The sequence below is a fragment of the Podarcis pityusensis genome (genome assembly GCF_964106645.2).
Source record: "Podarcis pityusensis genome assembly, chromosome: 6".
NCBI lineage: Eukaryota > Metazoa > Chordata > Lepidosauria > Squamata > Lacertidae > Podarcis > Podarcis pityusensis.
Window position 1 is genome coordinate 50,760,586 of NC_138030.1, and position 22,542 is coordinate 50,783,127.

Consider the following 22,542-nt stretch of genomic DNA (forward strand, 5'->3'; position numbering starts at 1 on the left):
GTTTCCCACCCCTGGTGTAGAGCACAGGGCAGGAGGCTTATTGTAAAGGAAAGTATGACCTATTCTCAAGATACTTTCCTGGGGAAGAACTAATAAGGAAGCAGCTTTTGTTTTGGCTACAGATGGGAATATGTGGGTGATTTTCTCTCATGAAGGTACTTGTGTCACAAAACAATCCCAGAACGCAAATCCATTTAAGGATGGGAGAAACATCTGTGCAGTTAGTGCCAGGTTGCATGGGCAGTTGAAGAGGTATTGGGAAAAGGAGTTTACTTAGCAGCATATTTCAGATAAACCCTCCCCCCGGCCCCACTCCCTTACAGCATACAAGGAGCCAGGTTCCTTTCCCCCAAACTTTATTCATGTGGCACATTTACAGCAAGGATGGGAATAACGAGCCAATGAGGAGGTCAGGTTGGGTTCAGCTGGAACATCCACACACCATGCATTATTTACCGGTAAGGCCCAGTGCCTGTATCAGCTCACAGCCTGACTCTTGGTGTGGCTCCCAGGTAGGTGGCAGCTGGAGCCTATCCATCTGGGGATCCATTCAGCAAAAGCTAGGGCAGAAGGTTTCAGGAAAATACTGAGCTGGGAGAGGGCGAGTCATTCTTTATTTCCGTCTTCCCACACTGGACCAAGGTGATGGGAATAGGATAGGAAGAATAGGCCACACCTCTCAAAGCAACAAGTCAGTTGCAGCCGTTGTAGGAGGAGGAGGAAGTCAGGTGAGCAAAGGGGCAGTAACAGAGATGTCAGTCAATTTGCAGATCCCTGCTGGGTAATGGGAACACAACCCCCTGCTGGGCTAGCAGTAATGGGCACGTCCACTGCCTGCAATGGACTGCATGCTCCATAGGGGGGCCATGCGCAAGTGCAGGGTGGATGCACAGTAGGGTTCCCCATGTTCTGGGGAGGCATGAGCAAGGGATCACAGGGTTCAAGAAATGCAGGACATGGCAATGAGCATCAGCCAGGATGCTCCTGCCTACAATAACCCCTGCTGAATGAAGCCCCAGGGAGATAGGTGGCTCTTGGTGGGCAGGGAATACAGGCACTTTACCTTGAACAGAAAGAGCCGAGCTTCCTCAGATCACATACAGAAGGAATCAGAGGGTTAGTGTTTATTCAAAACAGAAGGGAAGGAGGGAAGAAGCCTGCAGAAGAAGGGGGGGGGCTGTCTGGATGCTGCTCAGTCAATATTTAGCTGACACGCAGGAGACACAGTAACAGATTCACACAGGAAAAGGGGAGGGGGGCTTGACCGCGGTTGTTGCGATATTGGACTCAAAGTAATAAGGGCGAGTGCCCCATACATGGCGCCACGGTCTTGCTACAGGCGCAAATATGAGCAGAGAGAGAGAGAAAGATGCCAATGGAAATCGGAAGCCAACAAAAGGGAAAACAATCTACGTCTCTAACCATGTGGAGCAAGCGCCCTAGGGGGCTGCAGGCTGGGCCAGGCCGGGCAGGCAGCCGGCCCCAGAGAGGGAGTCACGTCAGGCCTACACAGAGATTCCAGTTCCATATATACAGCCTCTACTGGCAGAACAGCAAAACTGACGGAGTCGTGGGGTTGCTCGTTCCTCTGTCCTCTTTCTGTCGTTCGAATGCTCCAGCCCATCACGCCCAGGTAGCAGGAGCCGGCCGCATGCAGCCCTGTCTGGCCGGCCCCAGAGATCAAAAGGGCTTGGAGGTCTGCTTGAAGATGAACCCTCTGTGAGCCAGTGTCTTCATGATGTTGGCAATGTTCTTGCAGTCATCTGCCAGTCAAAGGAAGAAAGGGCGTGAGAACGGTCATGTTATTCTTCTTCTTCTTCTTCTTATTATTTATTTCATTTCTATACCACTTTATATTTTAAAGAAAAATCTCAGCGGTTTACAGCATATTAAAACATAAATAAAACAATGTTGAATTGGACAGGTACGAAAATGCTTGGAAAAAAGGATCACACACATACCCCATACTTATAGGCAGTGCTTTGCTTCTAGAAAAAAAGCTGCCAGTATTGGGTATCCTTGAGTACCCCCAGGAAAAAAAGCACTGCTCATAGGCATACAACAATCCACACATAAATGCTGACCTTTCGCAGACATATGTGCCCATAAGCATGCATGCATGCAAACACCTCTATGATTCATGCACACCCTAGATGTGCTGTGGTAGTACTGGCAGCATGGAATGTGCTTCTTGTCTCTGGGCTCGTCCACACTTCTGCTTGTCCCACTACTTTCCCCTGGGAAAACCTGCTCTTTACCACTGAATCGGAGCAAATGCCAGTCGGGATTTTGGCGTGTTGATGTTTGCTGTGATTCAGAGATAAAGAGTGGGTTTTCCTGGGGAAAGAGGCAAGGCAAATGGAAAACTGCTCAGAGCTGTGCCTAAAAAGCATGGGACAAGCAGAAAGCCTCTTGGAAAGCTGAAGTGTGGATTTGTCTCAGCCCTACTTAAGCTTCCTGACTATGGCAAGTAGATCTTCACGGTGCATTCTGCCATTTCCAATAAAGTGGGGTATGGTTTAATTCAGTTTTACATCCCTCCTCCAACTAGCCTAGACTGCATCCTTTTACTGCTTGGCTGTGCTCCCACCCACATGCATGAGCTCTGGGAGTTTCCAGTAGGTCCCAGCTCTTGAAAAATGGAAGACCACTGCTTTAGAGCAAGGCTGCAATATACCAGCTATCATTTTTGTATCAATTCAAGTGGAACAACTACTTCCTCTTCGAAACAGGAATAATATGGCATGTGGTAATCCTGATATGATATAATTGAGGCTAAGTCTAGCCTCGATTTAGTATTTTAAGGAGATTTTTCATTTCATATCTCATAAAAATACATACAGATAATATGAGAACACAAAACATACATTGCAGGTTTGTATTATTTAATTTTTTTATAACATTAGAAATATAGTTAAATAGAAGTTTGGAATTTCTCACTTCAAAGAGAAATGAACAAGGAGCAGTTTTGTATGACTGTACAGCTTTGGGAGTTATACTGACCACTTGAAAATTGAAAAATTTCAGTTTTGTGAGCAGGGACACATCCTATTGGGGGAAATCACATTCTGTAACACCGGGTGGCCCTGCTGATTTCTAGCGTTGGAGCATGCATATCTTAGTTGCTAGTCTTAAATGCCAGGTTGACCACTAAAGAAAGAGAACAAACACCATGCAATGGTTGCGCTCCACTATAATAACACTAAACCTGTGGAGGGATCTAATAACACTCATTAGACGAGGGCCCAGTGGTCAAAATGTCCACATTTCAAATTCTGAGGAAGTGCTATGGGTGCCAGCCACAAAATGGCTGCCGTGGGAGCATGGCCTAACACAAAACTAGAGCATAGTTATTGCTGCTTTCCCCCACCCCCAAGACAACCTCATGTTTTCCACAGGAAGTGAGCTATTTCCTGCTGGTTCTGATATTGACCCTCTCTCTGTGATACTGTTGCTGTCTAATAACAATAGGGAGCATTCCCCAGTACCAGGAAAAATATACAGGGTGGCTACACCACACTCTTGCACACGCATCACATGCACACATCTCTCATTCACTACATCCACATTGCAAGCACATCTTTCCCCATCTCTCAGCCCAAGTGCATCTTTCCTTCTCTCCCTCACCACATTCATATATACTCCCATCTCCCCCACACATACACCTCTCCTCAGCTGCACCTTTCTCAGTCACACACAGAGCATGCTTGAGCAATCCACCCACCCATTCATAAAAGGCTATCCACAAGCAAAGGGAGTGCCTACAATTTCAATCCCCACCCAAACTAAATAAAACAAATATTCACGGGGGTCACCAGCCCCACCACCCGCAGGCATCGGGCATTGGGGAGGGAGAAGGAAGGCTTTGTGGGTGCTGTGGGGCCCACAGGAGCCGGGTTGGCAGTCCCAGCATTAGAGCGACTCCATCAAAACAGTAAAGATGAAGAAAAGGGCTCAGCTTCATGGACTCAGCTGTGTTACTGTTCTACCAAGATATTTTGAATTAGGTGTGCAAAAGATTTTGATGATGATTTAAGTAAATTTGCCTGCAAAATGCCCGTTTATCTAATTTATACAAAATGAAAAATTGCAAATCAGCAGAATTTGTTTTTGGTTTTTTGACAAAACAAAGGGGGCAGGGGTTTGGAGACATGAAAGGAAGCTGTGAATCCCTCACATTCTCTAAATGTTTGAAATAGAAGATAAAACTCCTGGCAACACCACTCATCTATTTTTTCATCCTGAAGCATTAACAGAAACTGGTCGCATTTCTTTCTTTTCAAAAACCAACAATGAGGGATAGAAACATGCTTTTAAAGTTGCATTTCAGATTTTCTAGATTCTAGGTTCTGTATTGCACAACACACTAAATAAAAAGCCTTGATTAGGGCAACAGCTATAAATGTAGGTTTCCTGCACACTTTTGGTGTGGGCTTTCATCACAGGCCCCCACTAGTTTCAGTCCAGCTCTTGCACCTTTCCTCATCTTTTATATTGGAAGGATGACAGAAGGATGGACCGGTAAGTAGAGCAAGCTCCATTCTCTTCTGAACTAACAGGGAAGCAGGGTTGGGCTGGCTCGCATTATTTACCTGGGACTAAACGCAAGCAGAGTTTGCTAAAATAGAAGCAAGCCTTAAATTGATTCCTGGTGTCTATATTTCATGTTGAAAATTGGCTTGTAAATCCATGTTTTGATCTATGGTGGCCGTCTCCTTAAGAAAAAGCAAGAGTAAATGTGTAATTTCTCCCTTGACAGCACACGGTGGCGAGGCGATCCTTCTTCCCGCTCCCCTCCGACTCGGGACAGCTCCGCTGCCTCCCATCAGCACTCTTTCTTCCTCGCCCCACGCCTTGATGTCTCCATTTCATTAGTGTGCGCCCATTCATCACGCTGTTACCGTAAGGGTGACTTTGCCCACTTGCATGTGGCAGGCAGGGCCTGGATGACATGGGGTGGCGCTGCCACTCTGACGGGGGGAGGGAAGCAGAACACCCACCCACACCCCTGCTAGTAAATGGATGTTGTGGCAGAAGGACAGCTGCATCATTACTGATGTGTAAATGATAAAGCAGCGCCTCCACATCCGTCTCTTAACTGTAAATCCAGGGAGTGCTTTATAATCAAGCGGCAGCGATAATAATGTGAAATTAGGTCTCTCTATCAAAGGGGGGAGGCCTTTTAATCACGGCTTAAAGGGTGCAAGCGCTGTTTATCATAATTGAACTGTATCCGGGCTAATTGTGGCCATATTTCACTGTCTAGGAGACAGGCACACCGACTGAGGAATGAACGCCAGGGGCCGAATGGAGCAGGAAGCTGCCACCCAACCTGTCTTGGCCCCAAAGTGCAGGAGCTTGAGTATTTGGAGAGGGTGTCAACAGATACACGAAACAGCCCCCCATCTACCTTCCTCCTGCTTAACCTATTGAATGCTGGTAGCACAACTGGGGGGAAACAGATGGCATTCTGCTGTTCAACTGCGTTGGGAGTTTACACAGCTAGGCTAACAAAACCAAGATTTTTTTATCAAAAGCAACTAGAAGATGAAAATTCTGTGTTTAAAAAAATAGAAATCGGCATACACCAAGGTGCATAAATTAGTCAGATTGGCAACAGCTGCAAAGAAGCAGCAGAATGACTACAGAAATGGGAGGGGGGCAAGGGATCTTATATAATGAGCAGAGCTTGCCCATTTGCAATGCAACCCTTACCGTGTCTACTCAGGTGTAAGTCCTATTGAATTCAGTGAGGCTTACATCTAGGTAAGTGGGGATAGGATTGCAGAAAAAAGTCAGAAGAGTACTTCTTTAAGAGTACCCTAGAGAGTAAGATAGATTGCAATGGAACATGTTATGTGGTGTGTAGCTGCAAGTAGTCAAATAGCCTACAGTTGAAGCTGTAGGCTATTTTTGGCCTGCTCAACACTTAATTTGCTCTGTTTATGAATTTGAGGCACACCCCAAAAAGAATTGGGTGGGGGAACATCCATCAGCTTCACGTCTCACCCACGCTCAGCCAGAACACATTCAAAACAGGGATTGGCCATATTTGCAACAAGTCACTACTAGTATCACTTTCACCAAACTTACTGATCTTCAATCAGAAGGAAGGGCATAAAGGCATAAAGATAGAAGTTTGGTCATGTGCACACCTGAGCATTAGCTGCTTCCTAGTACAGCTATCTAGCAAAGTATGTCTCAATGGCTGAAATACAAAGCAAATAGACCCACTTCTAGATGTACAAAATGTCTGATTATCTGCTGGACATTAGCTCCCATAACTTCTCTGCCTTGTACAAAGTCTAATGGCTCGTCAAATCCGTGGTGATGTTCAACATTCTTGCAGTATGTTTTTCTACCTGAAGAGCTCTGATTCGTCTCTGCCCTTGAAAACATCTCACTGATTTCCAGCTAAAGAAACCTGTGTTGTCAGGAATTGTGGAGGGTATCTCTGAGGGGTTCATATTCTTGGAATCTATGGGTGAAAGCAGACCACCACCAATGGTCTCTCTTGATATGTGCAAAGATTTTCAAAGGGGCAAAAAAAACCTTAAACAATGGACCCTGGTAAAAACTTTGTTTACAATTATAGGCAAAACTGAGGAACCACTATGACTTAGTGGAACAGAAACATGGACCTGGTTCTGTAAGCTCCATATGTTCCATCTTCTCTTGAGAGATCTCCTTATCTGAGTAGATAGAAACATCAAGAGTCTCAAGCCTATTGCTTGTCTACAGTGGGGCTTCCTCTTTCATACACCCTCTGGAACCTGCTCTTTCATGCCTCCAGTGCCTGTTGAAGGGGATACTGCCGGCTATCTTTCCAGATGTTCATTCCTTAACCTCTATAGTGGCCTAAACTGACCTATACCTGCTCAGCCACTTGTAATTTCCTCAGTGGGTACACACAATGAAAACATCTGGGGAGGGGGATTCTTGCTTCCAAAGCTCACTGTTTTGGTTGCTCCCCTTTGGACCATCTTCAGTTAATATTGTCTTCTCTCTCTGTATGCCCCTTGACTGAATCCATACTGACCTTTCTACATCAAATGTTGAACTTTGATCCCCACCACCCGCCCATTGTCCATACTGGGGGTTGTCATCCAATACCTGAGCACCCAAGGCAGGAGAAAACACCTGAGGATCCAAGGCAGAGGAAGTCTGCCTTAAGATTCTCTTATCTTAGCCGCGAACCATCTTCTGCAATATGGTGATAACTATACTGGTCTAATTCATAGGGCTGTTGTAAAGATTATTGAGATACTGTACAGGAAGAGTTCTAAACACCTGGAATACATTACACTAATTACTATAGTAATTATTATACATAGCATCCCAGTACAGGTGGCAGTCTGAATGAGATCACCAAAGATGGGCAATAGACAGATCTCCATACAGATTCTATTAGGTCTCCAGTAGCTAGAAGCGATCAACTGGAAGTACCCTAATGTGGGTAACGTTCTGCTACGCATTTCTACTAAAAGATCCAGAATTAATCTGAATACTCACACATCAAGTTCTTTGATTTCTGACATCATATTGCAACTTGCATGTGTGAAACATCACAGATTGAATGCTACAGTCAGAGCTTTCATATTGCCCTACATCTGCCATTTAAAAAGTTTTCAATGTAGGCAATTCACAAATTTGCCTGGAAGCAACAGGTCAAGTGAGAAGCTACTACATAACACACATGTGAAATAAATTTCCATTGCAGGAAGATTCAGGATACTAAGCCATTCGCCTGACCCATTGTGACTGTTCTCAATTTCTTGCCATCTGTGGGCTATTCTTTCTGTGCAAATTTACTCTGGCTATGACCACATCCTGTGCCATTTGGTTGTGTTAGTGCAAAGAAAGCCAAGCTGCCAGCCTTCCCACCCGGGACACTCTTTTGTGCCCCTCTATCTTAAACCAGACTATGCCAGGTGTGTTTCAGATACTTGGTACAGGTGGCTCCTAACAAGCCATTGCAAAGCTCACTTGCCACAAGTCATTTAGCAAGACTGACTTCAAATCAGCACGAAGGTAAACACGCTTATTACAATTATCCGTGTACAAAAAAATCAACAACAGCCGAACAACTTTCTAATATGCAATTACAGCCGCTTATTGATTTTACAATGTAATCCGCTCCGATTGATTTAATAACACAATTATAGGCTGGCTCCCGGGATATTAGTGCGGGAGATTTTCATAAACTCCAAAGCAAAAAACTAAGCGGCTTTTAAAACAACACCGTCAGATGGCTGTTTGGGGAATTATTAGCCATATGAAATCTCCTAAATCTCCTCGTTGTTACCTTGAAAGAGTATTTTCTACAAAAATGGCAACTAAGGAGGCCACTGATCATGCAGCACTGGGTGCTTTGCTGACGCTCAATCCATTTCAAGGGTAGACACAGATGCCAGGCTGTCCACATTTGGACCAGCTCTTCAATGCAGGGAAAGCCACACAATTTGACCCTCTTGTGTCTAGCTGTGCAATCCCTGCACTATAGCCAGACCTGGTTCAGTTTGCTCTTGCAGGGTATATTGTCTCACCCCAATTTGAATGACTTTGTTGCTTGTGCTCATCCTTTGCATGGTGGGTTGAAGGGTTTCTGAACATTCCTCTTTCCAATACTTTTAATACTTCCTCTTTCCTGTACTTTTAATACTTCCTTACAGACAAATTAAAGACTTTGAGAAAGTTCTCCTAAAAAGATATCCTTTGCATGTCACTGTATCCTATACTATATTCCTTCCACAACTAAGTTGGACCGGTGATGAATTCTTCCACTACCATCCAACACCCTGAGAGAGTCACACAGTGCCAGCTTGGAGAGAATATATCAGATTGCACAAAATGAAACCAAACCTCTGGACTCACACCCAAGCTACCTTGTCTTGATAGAGAGAAGTGAACAATTCGGAGCCATCTGATTGATACTGGAACTGCTCACCCTCAGCCAATATTGCTACCTTTTCTTCCACTGCAATGGTTCCTGCTGCATTTGCACCAGGTGGGTGAACCTGGTTGCTTTAAGCAGAAGACAGGGAGAAGCCATCCTGGCACTACAACAATCTTAGCTGAATCTGTGTAAGAGCCATAAAAAGAAAGGCCTGCCATGTGGGGAACATCCACAACCATAAAGACAGAGACCTACACAACTGAGCACCTTCACTCCTAAATGTACAACCATCCCACCTCCCCAGCTGAGAATGCCACACATTTGTTTAGAACTGACAAATGCTCCCTTTGTAGGCCTGCCCACTGGCACAGAATGGCTCCCAAACACACAAAACGCACATGCTTAGCTCTTTCCCCGCAATGTATTTGCCAGCTTTATGGGCCCATTTTTCTTGTCAAGCTGACAGCGCTGCTAAGTGGATTTCTCTCTGATATGCGGACAGATTATCACATTACCCCAATGTCCAACACAAACATATTACTTTATATTCAATAGCTCTAATGAATATAAACTGCTTTTTCTCTTTTTGGGAGGGGAAGGAGGCTGGTGGGAGGGGGCAATCTATAGATTTTTAATGAGGGCTGCTATTTACTCCCTCCTCTTTAAAACAGGCTGAGGTGCAGCCTCTGGCTGGAAAATCAATGTTGTTATTGTTGGAATATTGTATATTGATATTGTAATAATAAGATGCAATTGATTTAGGGGTGCGTATGGATGGGGTCAACCCAGGGTTACTCTGCCTAGAGTGTGGTGCTGTCTCTCAAAGTGGACCATTTGTTTTAGGCAACCCAATTCCCCATTTGAACGCAGTGAATCCTCCCATCTGCACCCCTCCAAAAAGAAAAATGTTTGCAAACGGTAGCATAGCACTGATAGCAGCCCCCAAAGAAGGACCAAAGCTCTGCTAAGGAAAAAACAAACAAAATCTGGTGATCTTGAGAGCTGATTATCTAGGGTCCCAGCCCCTGAGGAAAAGAAAGAGGGGGAAATGAGAGACACTCCTAGAATTTCAGAAAAGGTGGACCCCTCTGGGCTGTGTGTGGAAAACAAAAAGATGATTTGGCCAAGCGTGGGAACAGGGCAACAACTTATCTTTATAGTTTACATGGCCAAAAGGCTAAAGCCTGCCCTGCCCTTGTGTAAATGAGAGTTTAAATTCTGGCCCCAGCAGATGCAGACACAGACCCAAATATGAAGTGTGTGCAACAGATGACCCTGCACAGTAGGGACAGCGAGGCTAGAGGTGCTGAAACAGTCCCTCATGAAATCCCAATGAGATGCTGGAACTAACTGGTCTCTGCGCCTGGCCTTGGGAAATGTGCTCATTTGGAGTGAAGCTGGCTGCACCTGCATTATAGCCACCAAGACGGATCACCCAATGGCCTGCGCTGAGCAGGTCCATATTTAAGCTGTCCCCATGCTTTATGGTCTGTACAGGAGCTGATGCAGAGGCAGCGAGAGGCCATTTGTCACTGCTGGAATGGCAGATTCCTGTTAATGAATAATATCGCTGCTCTCTTTGTACAACAGCTCTCGGCACTGGGGGTGGTGGGGGAGGACGTTCATTGGGCTGCCTGCCTTGCTTCTGGCTTCCCTTTATTTGCCTTTGTTACCCAACGAAAGAGTCTGCTCAAACAACCTGTGCGCCGTCACCCACTGTCACAGTATCTCACAACTCTGCCTACGCAACTGGAAATAAGGATGTTTTCTGTCTTGCCATCATACCTGTAAGTCCTAACCTTGCTGCCTGCCAGTTTGCTAACAACCAGCGCCAGACTGAAATCCATCACTCTGTGACCGATGAGCTGCCGGATGATGGCTGTATTGTTGAGAGAGAGATGCCCCCCACTGTCCATGAGGCACAGGCTTGCACCTGTGCCTCACACCTCACTCACATCAGTCTCAGCCCCTTCACCCCTTCCATGGGCCAGCTTTCTCTCAGGTTTTTCTCAAGAGCATCCCCAACGTATCACAGGTCAGAGTGGACTGGTTATCACAGGAAAGACAGGTGCTTTCTGGATCTAGTCAAGCATTATCTCCTGACTTAAACAAAGCCTTTTCAGCATCCACTAGCAACTGATCTGCAGACTTCCAGGGCAAAAATGAAAGGCAAGTTAGGGCAGAGCGCATTTTTCTTAGACCAATGCGTCTTGTAGGCTGAGGCAGGTTCTTCAAGGTTCAGGAGCTTCTCCCCCCGAGATGGACCAGTGAAAGACAGCATATGCCCCAGTTTCACTTACACTCATTTACTCAGAAGCAAGCACAGCTGATTTCTATTATTTCACTTCCTTGTAGAAAAAGAAACAGTAGTTAGGAGGTCTAAAACTGTCACGACTGCCCCAGCCCTTTATCACAGATAGACAGTCCTGGGATTCTTCACAACTGCATGAACACTAGCTTCCTTTAAGCCATATTAATGATATTAGATATTATTTGGTTGTGTCTGATTTGGTTCCACTTTTTGACATACTGAATACAAAACAGAAAGCAACAAGAATAAAAATACAAGAATAAAAATGCAAGAATACAAGAATAAAAATAGAAGTGTTTTAAAGCAACATGTTTCTAGTCCTCATTATTCAAAAAGGAACAAAATCACTAAAAGGCACCTGTGCCAATGGGGACACAGAGCTGCATGAAGTAAAGAAGACTGGTCTCGTGGGAAACATCCCCTTCTCCCCACCCCAATATCCTCTCTGCTTTCTGAACCTTTATTATTAACCACAAATGTAGTAATTTTAGGCTGCTGTCCTGCATGCTAATATGACCCTCTGAAAAATTAAACAGGATGCATGAATGTGCAAATGTAAGGTACTAGTTTAAGCTTTAGCATGCATAATGTTTTTCAATATATATTGCTTCAGTTATTCTCAAAACGACCCTATCAGTTTTGCAAAAGGTGGAGAACCTAGGCAAGATCCACACTAACAGTTTTGCCACATTTCATTTCAGAGAGGTTCCTCATTGTCCCAGGACGCATCTTTCTGTCTTTCCTGTAAATGCACACTCCTCACAGAATTGCACTTGGTTTTTAAATACATTTTTCTTAGACAACATTGAATTTGTCACATTTCTGATAAGTTTGATGTATTGTGATTTAAAAGGCAGCCGGGGCAAGGGGAATGTTGAAGCAGGATATAGTTTGGATAATATCTTCTTGTGGTATTTTCCCTATAATTTTCTCTACTACTTTTTTTAAATAATCTTTTGCAAAACCTGCAATCAGAATAAAATATAGCAGATTAAGAAATTCTATTCGAATTCTAATGTGTCATATTTGCATCATTTCTAACCAAGGGCACCCTACTGGTTCAAGTTCCAGGTCAGATGCAAAACTAACTCAAGTGAGCTCCCTTTGCTGTCTCAAGCAAAACCACTACATTGCTGCTGGTCCACAAATAAATTCTCAGCATTTTAATCAGCCTTGTCTTTAGCCACAGGGGATCACAACAGTGCCAGTTTCAATCCCAGTGCCCTTTCAAAAATATAGGAAGCTGAGAAAGGGTTGTTGCCACCATAGGATCAGAACCCCTTGAAGTCAGCCAGTTTATCTAGCCTGTTTGCCCTATTTGTGTCCAAGTTCCGTAAATTTTAAAAGGGGGGATTTATTAAGGATGCTGGGATAATGAGCATATGGAATAAGCTTGCTGGAACCAAATACTAATCTAAACATACCATAGTTTCAAGTACGATCCAAAGCAAATACTAAATTTCTCTATAGCTCTCATTGTTACACCCATACTTCACAATCCTTTGCACCCTCCTTTATTCCCTGTTTGGGAAATTTCACTGCTCAAATAGTTCAAGCCCACACTTGTTTCCATATAACTGCAAAGGTCAATTACTCATACTGGCCCATAAAGAATGAAGTCCTAATGCTGACTTCATCCAATCGCTGTGTACTCAGTGAGGAACATCTAAAAGATAATGGAGTTAGCCTGCGCATAAACTGCTGATCAATTAATGTGTTTTTTGGGGGATGGAATCATGGCCCAGTGCTTAAGCACATGCTGAAGGGTTCAGTTCCTAGCATCTCTAGTTAAAGGGTTCACAGGTAAACTGGCCTAGGGAAGACCACTTCCTGAAACAAAGGTAACTGTTGCCACCAATTGGAGCAGGCAGCACTGGCCCAGGTGGATCAGTGCTCTGACTCAGTTTAAAAAACACATAATATGGCCATAGAAACAGGCGAGGAACCTGAGTCATAAAACAGGGCATCTTAGAAGCCATTCCTGTGAAGCTGATTGTCACGTATACCTGTCACTTTTAATCACAAACCTCTTTGAGGGAAATGAACTGCTTGCTACATGGAACAGCCACACTATAGTACTTTTTAAATAGTCACTACTGTGTGTGACAGCTTCTTTGCATGAATCAGACCAAATTACACCACACTTAGCTCTCAAAAAAAAGGGACGCGGGTGGCGCTGTGGGTAAAACCTCAGTGCCTAGGGCTTGCCGATCGCATAGTCGGCGGTTCGAATCCCCGCGGCGGGGTGAGCTCCCATCCTTCGGTCCCAGCTCCTGCCCACCTAGCAGTTCAAAAGCACCCCTAAGTGCAAGTAGATAAATAGGTACCGCTTTATAGCGGGAAGGTAAACAGCGTTTCCGTGTGCTGCGCTGGTGCTGGCTCGCCAGAGCAGCTTCGACACGCTGGCCACGTGACCCGGAAGTGTCTCCGGACAGCGCTGGCCCCCGGCCTCTTAAGTGAGATGGGCACACAACCCTAGAGTCGGACACGACTGGCCCGTACGGGCAGGGGTACCTTTACCTTATAGCTCTCAAAGCCTCAGCCACCAACTAGATGCAGCCGCTGCATGTGTATTATCTATGCAAGTTCTTTATGTGTTTACACACACAACAGAAATCTGTGGCTATGAGTTCCACAGTAGAATAGCATGTTTAGTAAAAATAGCACTTGCTGAATTAAAAAGATGAAGTTAATGGACTAACGGAATATGAAATTCCCTCCACAAGACAGTCGCAATGCCACCAGAATACAGAATGATGACAACAACGAACCAGAAGTGAGAATTAAATTGGGGTGTTCTCTCTCTCCTCCCTCATACCTTCAATATGGCCCCAGTGAGAAGGTCCCTGGGACTGCCGGCAGGTATCTCAGATAGTGCTGACAGCAGATGGACAGAACATTAAGAATAACTTACCTCATTATCTGCAATTACATTACTGCCACACACCTCATTTCTTCGCAAAGAAAAGAAAATTAGTTTTATATTGACTTCATCCTAGCACTTTTCCCAACCGGCCACTGGATAAACCACTCATTGTTTGAAGGTGGGGATTTGGGACATAGAGTGGGGGGTGGGCTTTGATGCTTCAATGAATAACAATTTCTCCTAACCTGTTGCCTAAAGGTGAGACTCCCCTCACACACAGGAGTCCATGTTTTTGTGTGGAAGCATAGGCCTGAGTGGTTTAGGAATGAGACACAAGTTACTAGGGCTTGATCTTGGATTATTAGCCCCTGAAATGAGAAACTTCAATTCACAAATCACCCGTGTGGTAGTCAATGGCATTCAAAAGTCCCAGCCTGGAGGTGAAAAGTTCTCAGGCCATATAGGGATCTGTGTCTGCTATACACAACATGCTTCATTTCCATTTCCTGTCTGGCCCCTGCCATGGGATGTCACCTTTCCAACGTACATAAAGACCCCAAACAATGGCCTGCCCTCAAGGGCCAGCATGCCTGAGAACCGAAATGGGGGAAGCGTGCAGGGAAGGGGCAGCAGGTTACAATGGAGACATTTCCCCCTGTGTCGGCATCCCGCAACCTCTCCATCCATTAGCCGTAATTGCTGGCAGCAGAATAACAGCATTTTTAAAAGCAGAGCTTTGCTCTGCTGGGCAGAAAGAAGGGGGAACATGCTCTCTGCTTCAAGGTGCAAATGCCAGGCTCCCATCTGTCAGGAGGAAGGGCAGACGGAGCCACCCGAGGGTCCGTCACATATCCATTTTTGCTCGAGAACATGGGAGGGTCCTGCATGCAAAGGGAACACTCACAGCCCAGGAATCCTTGAGCAGGTAGAAATCATGCCCAGCTCTGGGCTAAACAAGTTGCCCCCTGCTGAGAGATGAAGAGGCTGACAGTGATTCACATCTTCATTTACAGCCACAGAAAAAGGCTAGACCACCCTAATGGCTCACCACTTTTATCCATGCAAATATATACTATATCTATATCTCGCCTGCATCCAACACAATGAGCTAAATTTAGGTTTTAAGGCACCATCCAAGCCACTCTAAATACAGGTTAGTGGTGGCTTGCCAGAATCCTAATCTGTGCTGAATTCAGCCTGTGGTAGCATATGCTATACTACAGGCTTGGGATGGATAGCAATGTACAGAACAAAAGTTAGAGGTAGAAAGTCATTTCCAGTGGTTACTATGAGCTGAAATGTTTGGTGTAAATCATCCCTGAGGCTCAGTGAGGAAGACACTCAGCCTGCTAAATTTCTCACATAGTGTGGGTGGGGCTGAACTCAGTTGTGGGTGGTGCCATCACTTTTCAATGTCTCCCTCCCCACTTTGTGGGTGTGGAGGGGGGGCTGGCCCTTGCCAGAGGTCTGACCTTATCACCTGTAAATTCCTTTGAAACTAGGTTGAGGGTTTTCCAACTGGCCTGTGTCAACCATGCCAAAGGTCTCTTCACTGAGGACAAAGAAAGGCAACTTTTTTGGAGAATGGCCAAAGTACTGTTTGGATTGCCATTTAGTAGCCTCGGTTAACCTGGCATTGCAATGAGGTGGAAGGCTGGTGAGGCTCAAATCCAGTTGCCGTTCAAAACAGATGTATCAATAAATACCAGCCATCACATCGCCTGAATGATCTACTGTTCTATGTAGTTGTACCTCTAAGGTATATACTGAAATCATGCACTAGCTGGAGTCCAGACTGCAGGTGATATGTCTGCCCCACTCCTTACTGTGCATGCTATCGGGAACAGCAAAGCAAGAGATGTTTGCCCCTCTTTCTAAACTGGTCACTGAGAAATTCTTCTGGTATCTAGCTTCCGCAGCTGCTCTTGTGCTGGTTATAAGGAGCTGCTTTAGACAGTGCAATTGGCCCTCCTCGTCCCATAATATCTACCATACTTTCAGAAAAAGATTGTTCCCAGCTAGGAGTTCACAGTCTTGTTCACCATTCTTGCCATACTGCCATACAGCCAGGCTCTAGTATAAAAGAGAAGCCCAAGTCTCTGCTGAAGGGAGAAGGAAGAGATACGTTGGCTTGTCTCTGCCTTGCTAGGGATTCCAAGTATAGAGACAAAACAAGTACAGATGGTGACCATTTTAGGCACGATCACTGATGTGTGGGTCCTTTTGGACCCGAAGAAGGCACAATGGGGCGTAACAGGGCACAAAATGGTTGTTGCCTGTAGACTCATTTCCACTTCCCTTGCCTAGCTCTGCGATGAAGCAGGAGCAGAGGGATGTAGAGGCACATGGGCTTGTTTGAAGCTGCCATGCACTGAACCTGCCAGCAACTACAGAGTCAAAGCAAGCCTCTTCTCACCTCCAGTTCCAAGATGGAGAGGGCAGGAGGTTATTTTCACACTGTGCAAAATGCTCCACCACCACTCCGGACTTCCAGCTGGAGAAGGAAGCAGGGGAATGCTCTCGGATTTGTGCTATGTTTTAGGGGTCCAGTATGCGGTCAAGGACCAGGCCTCACCCAGTGAAGGATGATGATGATACTCTTGGCACCAACCAATTTTGGGTTGGCCACCAAGGCAAGAAATATTTACTGGCCTCTAATCCCAACTCTAGTACCTGAGATGCCAGAGATTGAAACTGATACCTTATACATGCAAAAAGGATTATGCTCTGTCGCAAAGCAATGATTCCTCCCATGCTTCTCTTAATGACAATTATGATTATGTTATGAAAACAGTCACTGTTGGCTTGATCCCTAGGATACACCTGTGCATAGATGAGTGTCCAACAGCCAAGGCATTTGTTTTCTCCAGCATTTCCTTCTTTCCTGGCCAGGCCTAAAGAGTAGCTTCCTTGCTATACCCTAGGAGCTGCATTCCTCATCAGCCTTCTTTCTCCCTGGCCACCATCCAAACAAAAAAAAGAACATCCCATGACATCATAACCCCTTCCACTCGCTCAACATTTATATTTGTTAAACTTTTTAGCAAACTTTCATATTTTTGTGTGCATTTGAAGACCTCAGGATTTACTCAACATCTTGCACCCAGTAGTCCAATCAACCTGGGCCTATTTATTAATCATCTCCCAAGAAGCATCCCAAAATGACTGAACAATAAAAACATCAACAGCAAAAAACATATAAAAACAAGTTATTTATTGCACTTTTAACCCGCTCTTCAATCAAAACGGCTCCCAGAGCAGCTTATTTATCAAGACGAAAGTCCCTGCCCTCAGGTTTATAATCTAAAACATAATAAGATAAGAAGAGCCTGCTGGATTCAGGCCAGTGGCCCATCTAGTCCAGCGTCCTGTTCTCACAGTGGCCAACCAAATGCCTATGGCAAGTTCGCAAGCAGGATCTGAGCACAACAGCATACTCTCCTCTTTTGATTCTGAACAACTGGTATTCAGAAGTATACTGTCTCCAGCAGTGGAGGCAGAACATAGCCATCATGACTAGTAGTCAATGACAGCCTTATTCTCCATTAATTTGTCTAATCCTCTTTTAAGGCCATCCCAGTTTCAGAACCCAGTTCTGAAAGTTACAGTTCTTATGATGATCAGCTGTGATAGAAACAGTTCAGGTAGACTGACGGAAAGTGATGGTTGGGAAAGCACCAAAGGCTGCTGGTCTCTGGGCAAAACCAATAGAATAGTCCTGCTTCCCTTCTCTCCTTCTGCTCTGCAGCCGGCTTCCACCTGCCTTGCTTTGATCTGGAGGGTCAGAAGCTGTGCTCTTTTGCAACTTAAAGTGTTTCTGTACCTACGACTGCATTGCATAAGATTCCCTTTGGGTCTTGTATAGCTCTGTAATTCAACCCAAGTCACAGCTTGCAAACTAATTCTGGGGCTCATATAGAAAGGTGCTTTCAAGGCATGTGAGGAGGAAAATTCTATCAAGTCTCCCACCATCAGCCATTTCTAATAATGAGATGTGGTAACAGCCTCCTGTTGTGACAGGATACTAAAGAAAAACAGTTCCTAAAATGATATAATTTTGTATGCATTGTTATTTATTCTATGATTTGGCTGTATGCTTTTTATTTAGTGTTCTATACACCATATCTGTACGGTGGGTTATAAATACTTTAATAAAATAAAAATAAATCATAAATGTACATCAGCTTTGTAATACGCTATTATCTGCATCTACCTTAAGATTCATAAATGCTTTCGTAAATTGGAAAAATCCTGTAAGCCAGGCCCCAAATGCAGCCATTATTTCTATTAATATATTTATTTGTATCCTGTCTTTCCTCTAAGTAGCTCAGGGTGAAATATATGGTTTCCTCTTCCCTTCTATGATCACACAAGTCATGTGAGTTAGGTTAGGCTGAGAGGCAGGAAACAGGCCCAATGTCAAATAGCAGGCTTTGTAGCTGAGCAAGGATTTCAACTCCAGCCTTCCTAGTCTAAGTCCAACACTCTAGTGACTGTCACTACACCACACTAACTCTCATGAGGCCACAGGCGCTTTTGCTACATGTTTGAGGTGGCCTTTGGCCCCAGCAATTCTTTATGGGATGCTATTTTCCACAACTCCTGAACACAGTCGTGTTCTAAAGGAAAAAAGTCTCAAAGAGCTGTATTTCTGTCAACCAGGCCCACATTGGGGCTTTCTGACGGCTGTCTTAACAATGGCAAGGCTGGTGAGACATCTTCATTAAGCACAGTCTCAGCCAGTTGCAAGGTCTCCCATGAATGTCCACCTGCCCTTTCGGACTTACTCTTCTTCACTACTTTTCCTAAGTCCCAACTCTTTACTGCAGACAATTTGAACACTGAATTTGTACTGTTGCAAAGAACTCCAGCATCGGAACCACCAGCACCTTGAAATTACCATATGACAGGACACAAGCTGTAATAAAAATATCTTTACCTGTCAGTGAAAGACAGTCAGAGAAGGAGCCACCCAAATTTTGTGAAGCAATGTCTATCTCCTGTTCCCATAAAATACCGAAGCATATAATATTTATTCACAAAAATGCAGGGCATTCTCCTCCAATGTGGTACCCACTCTTTGGAACTCCTTCTTCTGGCAGATCAGACAGGCAAGGTTGCGAAGAGTTGGTGAAAAACTGCACACCAAGGTGTTTGTGGTCTTTCATGACTGTTCTTTGTGTTTTTCAATAGTGTTTTATTATGATGGGTTTAGATAGCCTTGAGTTCCTAGCAATGCCTAGAAAGAGTTCTGAAAATGTTTATGCAGAAACAAATAGATGAATAAATGCAGGGTAGACTACCTGGGCATATAGTGGGACGCCAAGGACCTGCACTGGAGAAAAAATTACTCAGCCTCTGTGATTAATACCACTCACCCAGCCCTGATGCATACATAATGCTGCTCAATAGTAATGAAGTGTTAACAGAGCCATTTCCTCAGAAATTCCTTTTTATCTTTCCATAAGTCTTTATAAAGGCAGAAGCAACGGCATTTCCCACCTGTCAGGATATTTGTGGAATGGGACAAGTCACTTACGACACTTCTGAAAGTTCTGTTTTATTTATGAAGGAGTTGGACAGACATCCAGTTAAGAAAAACATCAATCTATTTAACCTGGTAGGTTCTACAGAGTTTTCTTGAGTCTCAGGAAGACGTCCTTCTCAGCCCTGCTACGTGAGAACTTTTTAACCAGATAACCCAAGGAATCTATCTGTGTCTTCATATGAACACTGCCAAGCTGATGTTCTTCCACACTCCTCTCACCTCAGAAGTTTCTCCAGTGGCAGACACTAGACTGGTACCTACCAACATAACCTTATGCCAAGTCAGACACTGGTCCATCCAGCTCATTGTTGTCTATACAGACTGGCTTGTGGCTCGCCAGGGTTTTAGACAGAGAAGTTTCCTCCAGACCTACTTGGAGGTGCCAGGCACTGAACTTGGTACTTTTTGCATGTAAACCATGTGCTCTTCTACAGAACTACATTCCTTCCCCTTGTAGTGAGGGCATGGTCCACAAACCTGAAACCACACTTGGAGGCAGTATACGCCTGAAAACCAGTTTGTGGAAACCACAGGAAGGTAGGCAAAGTGCTCACATGCTCATGCCCTGCATGCAAGTTTCCCACAGGCATCTGGCTGGATGCTATGAGAACAGGATTCTGGACTAGATGGGACATTAACTCTTCTTACATTCTAATGAGATGCTACATCTGGTCTCTTCTCTGTGCTACACTCAATTTTATAGCCACAAACTCAAAAAAAAGTCCACACTGGGGCCACTGAAAGTGCTTATGTGCACAACAAGAATGATGGGAGAAAGAAACGAACCAGCAGCTGACTGCAAATATAACCTCTGTTCACCAGAAAGCTCTCTGTAAACTCTGCCGAAATGAGAGCTGAGCCTTGCAGCTACACTGAAGCTTTGCAATATGGGCATTGCCTATTCCTTTGTATAAAGACAGAGATGGCAAGCCTGGATGTGAAAAGCCATGGCATGGTCAGATACAGTAAGGCTAAAACTGTGCCCCCTTCCCCTCCATGAGATAACGACCAGGCTGATATTGAAGGATAACAGTGGTTCGGCAATAAGAGGGGGGGAAGCAATTTCATCTTTATTAGTGGGAGAATTCTCTTTTAGTAATAAGCACACTTCAAATAATTAGCGTGTTTTACGTAATAATGAAATTATGGAAATGCAGTCCACTTATTCAAACAAGTCACCATTACCATATTTTTAAATATTAGACTTAATTAGAGTTTATCACTTCACAGAAGTACGAGGAGTGGAGATTTTTTTTCCTACTTTGCGCAAAAAAAAATCCTCATAAAGTGTTTATTAAGAGCGGGTAAGAAGGGGATAATGATGTGTTTGGAAATTAAGGCAATCAAACATTTAATGCTATGCACTCCTGTAGGCAAAAGCATTCAAATGAGTCAATTAGACATCCATTATCCAGGCACGATTAAACACGGCAGAACGAGAGGCTGTCCGCCCCAGTGCCTGTTTGTGCTGAGGACTTATGCCCACTTAAAGCTGGCTAATAAAACACTAAACTTGGAAGAGGATGCAAAATGCGGGTGTGGGGGGGGGGGGGAGGCAAAGGAAGGAAGGTAAGACATAAGGAAGTGGATTGCCAGGATGACAGGCAGGCCATGAGAGGAGGGACAATGATGTAGTGGTGTCTTGTGGACCAGGGTTTCATAAATCACAATAATTAAGTTAACACGGAAATCAACTTCACCATCCCGTTAAATTACAGTATTTGCATATTAGGGCTCAAATGAAGTCTGTGTTTTGGCAGGACAAGGAGCGGGCTGGAGAGAGGGGAAAAGTAGGGTGGGAGGGGAGGAAGGAGGGAGCTGATAAGGGATCCATTTATTATGGTGAATAACTAATTTCAGAATTTATAGTGCTGGATTTTCGTCCCCATGCCATTTATATTACCGGTGGAAATTAAGGGGCGGGCAGGAGGCTGGCTGGACATCTTTCTGCGTTATTGCTTGTCTGCCATTTGCAAATCATTATTAATTGTGGCCCACGCACATGGTGCAGCAGGCCACAGCGCCTGGACAGACAGTGCCAGCACACATATCTCTTCATCAGGCCCCCAGCCACTGGCCCTGAGAGGCAATTACCCCTCCCTGATTGGTATCAGATAAGGAGGGAATTTTTACAAATTAGAGAATAAATAGGATTTCCACACATGGAGCAGAGAGGACTTGAGAGGCGGTAATGAAAAACGATACATCACCATCAGCTAGACAATCCTATTCATACAGTCCTGTATTATGCTCACCACTCATAAAAATCCCACCAAATGACAGACAGACACCGACAACATGTCTTGCAAAATCAGACACACTCCCCACCCTCAGAGTTTCCTTGGGCAGTTATCGGGGACCTTTCCCTCCAAAATGGCTACCACTAGAGATGCAATCCTGCCAACAGCTGGTTTTTTCACATAAGGATTTCCCTGGGCTAGTGAAGCCATGCCTTCAGGTTTCAACGTCCTGTCCCGTAACTGGAGATGAGAGGTGTGGACTGTGAGTATACAGTGTGGGAGATGCTCAGTTTGCACATCATCCTTAAAAATATTTCTGTGTTAGCACTTTACCTAGACCAGGTCTGAACCCAGCATTGAGAGGAATGAGCTGAAGTTGGACTGATGACTGATTACCAGTTTTCCATCAGAAAGACCAGGGCAAAACTAATGAATATATTTTAGAGATACAAAACTAATTTTCTCCATCATGCCAAATTTGACTGGCAATTCTGTTTTGTTTTTAAATTCCCATAGCGTATTAACATAAGAAAACTGATCCTGTTGCAAATCACAGCCTTGAGTGGACTTCCTCTTGCGCTCTCTCTTGCTATCTCTAAACTATGCCTTAATTCGCTTGGAATCTGTTTGGCTTAATTATATCTCAAGAGGCATTCATTTCTGCACTTCAGATAGAATTTT

At 44.5% G+C, this 22,542-nt stretch overlaps 1 protein-coding gene across 2 annotated transcripts in view; it reads right to left on the reverse strand.

Moving 5' to 3' along the window:
- Positions 1 to 339: 339 nt before the first annotated feature.
- The window catches only part of ERI3 (ERI1 exoribonuclease family member 3), a 203,336-nt gene continuing 181,133 nt past the window's right edge, over positions 340 to 22,542 (reverse strand). For both annotated transcript variants that reach the window (XM_081009564.1, XM_081009565.1), the window contains exon 8: positions 340 to 1,763. In XM_081009564.1, coding sequence (XP_080865690.1) covers positions 1,681 to 1,763 — 83 coding nt within the window. In that variant the 3' untranslated portion in view covers positions 340 to 1,680. The remainder of the gene's footprint in view (positions 1,764 to 22,542) is intronic.